We start from the raw sequence: 6,000 nt of genomic DNA, 5'->3' as shown, positions 1-6,000 counted from the left end.
GCGCGCGTCTCGGGAGAGGCTCCGCCGAGAGGCGGCGGGGAACCCGCAGCTTCAGTCCTGCCGCCGGCGGAGCTTTGTGCGGCAGCGGCAGCTCGGAGTCCCACCTGCTGGCGGCGGGGAGACAAGGAAGGGGAAGAAGCAGGAGGAGGAGGGGAAAGAGGCGGCGGCGCGAGCCCACTCCTCCCACGGGCGCCCACCTCCCCGGGGCTCCGCAGTCCCCGATCTCGGCCTGCACGCGCTCCCCAGCCCCCGGCCCGGCCTCGCATCCTCGCCGCGGCAGCCGCCTCTGCAGCCCCTTTAGCCCGGCCCGGCCGGCCTGGCCCGGCCGCCGCCACCCGAAGCCGCCGGCGAGTTTGAGGCGAGCGCGGGGCGCGCGGCGCCGCCTCGATGTGCTCGGGAGCCGCCTCGGTGCCCCAGCCCTGCTGAAGAGCCCCGAGCGCGCAGCGGCCGGCCCGAGAGGGCGAGAGGGAGGCGCGGCGAGCCTCGGAGAGAGGGATCGAGCAAGCGAGCGAGAAAGATCGAGCCTGAGAGCGAGCGCAGAGAGCAGGCACCATGCCGGGTTGGAAGAAGAATATCCCCATCTGCTTGCAGGCGGAGGAGCAGGAGAGAGGTGAGTGAGGCGACGGCGCGGGGGAAGGCGGGTCCGGGGGTCCGGGCCGGGGGCCGCCCCCGGTGCCTCCCTCTCCCCAGTTCTGTTCCGTAGTGTTCACTGGCCGACGGGGGAGGGGCGCCGCGCCCACTGGTGCCGCGGGCGAAGCCAGGCAGCGTCGTGCGAACTCAGATTTCTTTTTTTGGGGGGGGGGGGTGTTGGTGGGGTAGAGGGGGGAAAAGGGGTGGTGCTGCAACAGCCAACTTCTCGCTTAGAGAAGGGTTTTTCTGCGGCAAACAGAAGGGGAACTTCAGCTTCTCCAGGGCCCGCTCACACGTGGAGCCCGGAGCAGTTGTGTGCGAGTTGGGTGCTGGGTGTAAGGATGGGGGCGGGAGGGGTCCTGCAGTGCTTTAAGTGACTTTTCAAACTTTCCTCCTCCTCCTCCCGCGGCCGTCTTTGCGGTGTCCCCGCAGCTGGCTGAGCTTCCACGGTGCTGCCAAGCCCAAAGTTGCTGGAGATTCAGGGAGAAGAAGGAGGAGTAGGTGGAGGAGGAAGAGCGCGGGGGCGGGAAGTGGGCGCTGCCTCAGGTCTTCGGAGTGGGTAGGGAGGAGGGGGAAGGTTGTCCCTAGGCTGAGGCTCTGGACTGGGAGTGACGCCTCGGAGATGAGTTATGCCTGAGCGCAGTCCCGGCTGTCAAGTTAATACCGCAGGACTGCGGGCTTTTCAGTTACTGTCTATTTTCTTGGTAAAAGCGGCTCTCCGTGCCAGGTTACTTGTAGATCTTTTGTGCTTTGGCTTGACAAGAGTGCTAGGCACGTTGCTTTTAAGTGACTTGGAGAGGAAAGTTGAAGACCTTTTGCATCTTAAAGACTTAGTGCTGTTGAGGTCATTTTATGGTGTTTGGTTTGTGCCAAGGCTGGCCAGGGAGTTCAGCTCGGTAACCTGGATATGATATACTGAGTGCACCAGAATTTCCAATACAGGCCCCAAGGGGCTGGAGGAGAGTCTGCGCCGTGGCTCTGCTAGCATCCTGAGGGACCCTGGTTGGCAAGGTCCACCACCAGGTTTATTCCCCTGCCCCTCCCACCCCGGCCTGCCTACCCTGGCTTCCAGGAAAATGCTTTCGACTTGGATGGTTTCAGGATGTTGGGTTCGCATGGGCTGTGGCAACAGTCGGTACTGAGGTTAAATGGCCCTGCCAGGGTAGGTGGGTGAGGAAAGCAGGAGGCCAGTCTGGTGGGTGGAGAAGGCAGAGCTGTCAGGGAAGCTTACTCCAGCAGCTTGATGAGTTGGTATGCAGGGTGGCTTTGGTTGTTGAACATGCCAGAAGTTTCAGGCTTTTGAAATAATGCTAACTACTGAAGAGCCAATGCACGATTTCCAGTTTTTCTCTAGGTGGCACAACCTGTCTGGCTTATATCCTGTTTAATGACTCAGGGAATTCATCCCTTTTTAACCACTTCCTTAATGGAAATGTGTGTACATTTCAGCACATTTTCTGGTGAGGGACTTCACTTTTACCTACTCAAAATGCATCCCAGCTTTAGAAATGCTTTTCCCTTTAGTTAACTGTATCTTAAAAGTTGCAAATACTGATGCCAATAATTTATAATAAGGCAAAAACACTAAATGCAAGCATTCTGTCAAGCATGGACTGAATGTCACAGTGCACTTGGTGTTAAATGTGTCTGTTTGCTAAAGAAACACCGCAGTACTGCCAACAATTTCATCGGAATGATGAAATGAGTAGATTTTTGGATTGGAACAAAATGTATGTTTTTTAGAAATATATGGTAACTTTGGAAGGTGATCAGCTAATCTGTTTGGTGGAGATAAGGTTGAATTTTCTTCAGAAGGTAAAAATCTGAGTCAGAAATTGTGTATTCTGCCATATCTTCTCCCATAGGGGAAAAAAGGGAACCTTTGTTACTTCATGTCCCTTTTTACTTTAAAGGTTTCTTACTTTTTGCTTATATTATGTGATGCTTTTCTAATTGGCATTGTTTTTGTTTGGTTGTGGTAGTTCTTTTTGAGGTTCTTCTTCAATGGGAATGCACAAATATATGTGTTTTGTTTCTTTTAAAATCTCCTACTTTGCGTTTCAGTTGTGTATGTACATATATACAGATATACTTAAATTAACTAATTTTTAATGCATATATCAGAGCACACTGCTTGAGATTGGCTTATCTTTTTGAAAGATTTATTGTAAAATAATGAGCAATGTTTTCTATTTGTATTTGAAATAAGATTGCATTTAACTTTTTTCTTTGGAATTTACAAATTTAATTGGTCCAAATGGTGTTGAAACAAGTTCTCATTAAATATAAATGGAAAGATTAAAGTATCAGGTTGGGGGACAAATACATGTTAAATTTTGTTTGGGAGTAACATTGACCAAAAAGTCAATTTCTAATATGTTACCATTAAATTTTAAGGTTCATTATACTCATATAACCATTGTTCTTTCCACATTCTCTTCATTCAATTTACATTTAAATATTCTAAAATCCATTATGGAGACTACTCTAGCATAATATTTTTCATGTAGGTTTTATTGAGTGAAATCTCTTTCTGAAATGTGATGCAAATTAATACAGACTGCTAGCCTAAGGACTACATATTTGAATGAGTATTTCTCAGTATTACCCTTTTTTAAAAAAATACTAATCTCAACTCAAAGATTTAAGGAACCCACGTTCTTGATATTGTCACATACAAAGAGAGGTTTGGCCAGTCTGTATAAATTCATGCCATATCTATACACCATTTGTAACTTGGGTTCATCTTGAAGGGCTCTGTCAAGATAATATTGAGTGAACTATTGCTACCACATGCAATGCTGAACAGGGAGACTGTAACATGGGGGTTGTTGCAGTAAATGAAGTCACTTGCAAAAAAACGTGTTAAGATTCACTTATATACAGTGACAAAGTATTAAAATTCAGGACACATTTCTCTGTCCTCACCCCCCGATTTTCTGCCTGAGCTGATAAACCCAATCGACTTGGAAACCACCTAATACACTTTGGGGACAATGTTTCAGGAGAAGTGAAATGATTCTGAAAACTGTTCTATTTAATATCTCTTGCAATCAAATTAAATAAAATAATTGATTAATTGTTTTAATTCTCTTATTAACTGATCATGTATGATAGTAATACAGTTGTTAAATGAAATCTCAGTGTAAAGGGATATTTGCCTCAGTAATTAATGATGCCTTCTTTTGCCATGCAAATATATATATATATATATTCAGCAGGGGAAAATGTAGGCATCTTCTATAGCTCCTCTTCTCTTACCTTTCTGTACTTCTCAGAAGTTTTGGAGTTTTACAAGTGAACTCGAGAACTTTTATTTGGACTTCTGTAGGAATTATTGTGTCTGGGATTTTGCTTCTGTTTTGTCAAATGAAAGTATGTGGATCTCTTAGCTTTAAAGAATTAGCTTTTATAAAATATCTATGAGAAAGTGCAAGGGGCTCAAGTAGTGTGCCTGTATTATAGCTTTGACCTGTTTCATTTTCCACATCATAAGAAGATCTGGTGACTACCACACTCAACCTGTTTAGCAAAAAAACCCAATTTGAAATTTGAGTTTTGACCTGGGAGAGCTGTGGGGAAAAAAGAGGAACTCTAAACGCATGGAGAGTCTGTTGTGTGTCAGGCACTATGTTCTATTTTTCACATGTGTTATTTGGTGCAGCCTTACCACATACCTGTGAGGTAGGTATTATTACTTACCCAGACAGATGAAGAAACTGATCATCAGAGAAGGGATAATATTTGACTAAAATTACAAAGTGGAGAGTTAGGGTACCAGTTTCTAAAGAGATAATTCAAAAAAGTTAAATTTCCTGAGATGAAGTTTTTAGCATTGTGTTACACTGTAACATCTTATTTTTTTTTTATTTTTGGAACAGAATTTGGAAGAGTTTATTTGGAAGAAGCTTCCAAAATATATTTTGGGCTTTTGACAAACTGACTTTCCTACATAGTTTTATTAACTCTAACCATAAGCATTGAAATGCTAACATTTTTAAGTAGAATTATTTGACTAAACTTAAAGAACTCATTTAAGTAAGTGGTTTTTCCACCAAAGATTTGACATAATTACATAGTTTTCCTTCTTTTTGAAAAGTATGTCTTAAGGGCAAGAATTAACAAGAATCAGGTATTCTTCCTCAGTGCAACAAACTGGGAAACTACTATATTGTGCATTTGCTCTTTTGCCGACATTTTATTTAATTAAAGCCATCCATCTGAACTCTCTGCCTGACTATCTACCAGAAGGCCCAGTGGCCAGACAGAGGGACTTGAGATTCTGCTTTTTTCTGCATCAGCCTGATTGAAAAAGTGGTATCAACAATAATTGGTAAAGAATATTGAAAATTGAGTATCATGAGTTTTAAAACTCTTATATTAAATGCTGGTGATGAGTGATGGTAGAAGGCATTTAGGATTTGATCAGTTTATTTTCAGTTAAAATATAATAGTATTTTGGTAATACAAAGTGCAAAAAAGTAGTAATACCAAGTAACACATCTAATAGAGAATGCTATTCAAATGCTAAAGCAAAACCTGGTTTTATCTTTTATTAAATTGTATTTCTTCTTAAATTCAAAGTTTTATTAAATATAAAAATCTGTCAATACAATTTTTCTTATTCAAGAGAACTACCTGTTTAGGCATGTCAGTAGCCAAAGGGTGCTGTCAGTTTTATGGGAAAGTTAATGTTCTTTTAAATATATCTACCAATTAAAATGTACCCGATTGACTTTCTTACTGCCTTTCGTTTCAACGGTGATTAAACTTTAAGCACCAAATCAGGTGTTGAATAGAATGTGAAGACATGGCTTGTATCCTAGAGAGATTCCTTAGCCATACTCAGCAGAGAGGTGGACCACAAGATATTACAAGTTGAATAGCAGTGTGTTTGAATCCACTTCATCCCTTCCTTGCTCTGTGGCCTTTTTACTATTCAAAGCCATTGTATTCTCTTCTTTAAGATGAGGAAAAGTAACATCTACCTTATGGGAGGGTTAAATGAAATTAAACATGGGGGCGCATAATTTATGACAGTATTTTGTGTATTGTTAAGGAAACTACTGTTATTTTTATATCTTGATACAGATCTGTAAACTCAACGCCTCAAGGTGTCCTTGTTACAGAACCCCACCAATGCTGGTCTGGATCAGTTGTGGGGTTTGAGTACCTGCCACCAAGGAGTATGATTCCCAATGCAAGAGTCTGGTGAAAAAGGAAAGGGGTTGTTTATTTAAAGGTTATACAGATTTAGAATAATGGCAGATTTCTGCTGTTAAGGTCCCACTCCCTTTAAAACACTCAGAAACCCATAATCCTGCCTCCCTTTGCTAAACCAGGCCTGTTTCAGAATACACCAGTCAGAGG

General features: G+C 43.3%; 1 protein-coding gene across 2 annotated transcripts in view; it reads left to right on the top strand.

Annotated features, from left to right (window-relative positions):
* Positions 1-387: 387 nt before the first annotated feature.
* Positions 388-6,000, top strand: part of GRIP1 (glutamate receptor interacting protein 1) — a 681,920-nt gene continuing 676,307 nt past the window's right edge. For both annotated transcript variants that reach the window (XM_090273572.1, XM_090273573.1), the window contains exon 1: positions 388-610. In XM_090273572.1, the coding sequence (XP_090129698.1) occupies positions 553-610 (58 nt within the window). In that variant the 5' untranslated portion in view covers positions 388-552. The remainder of the gene's footprint in view (positions 611-6,000) is intronic.

The sequence above is a fragment of the Furipterus horrens genome, unplaced genomic scaffold, assembly GCF_987537825.1.
Source record: "Furipterus horrens unplaced genomic scaffold, mFurHor1.1.pri manual_scaffold_4, whole genome shotgun sequence".
Taxonomy (NCBI): domain Eukaryota; kingdom Metazoa; phylum Chordata; class Mammalia; order Chiroptera; family Furipteridae; genus Furipterus; species Furipterus horrens.
The sequence above is the reverse complement of the archived record's forward strand: the minus strand, read 5'-3'. Positions and strand labels throughout refer to the sequence as shown.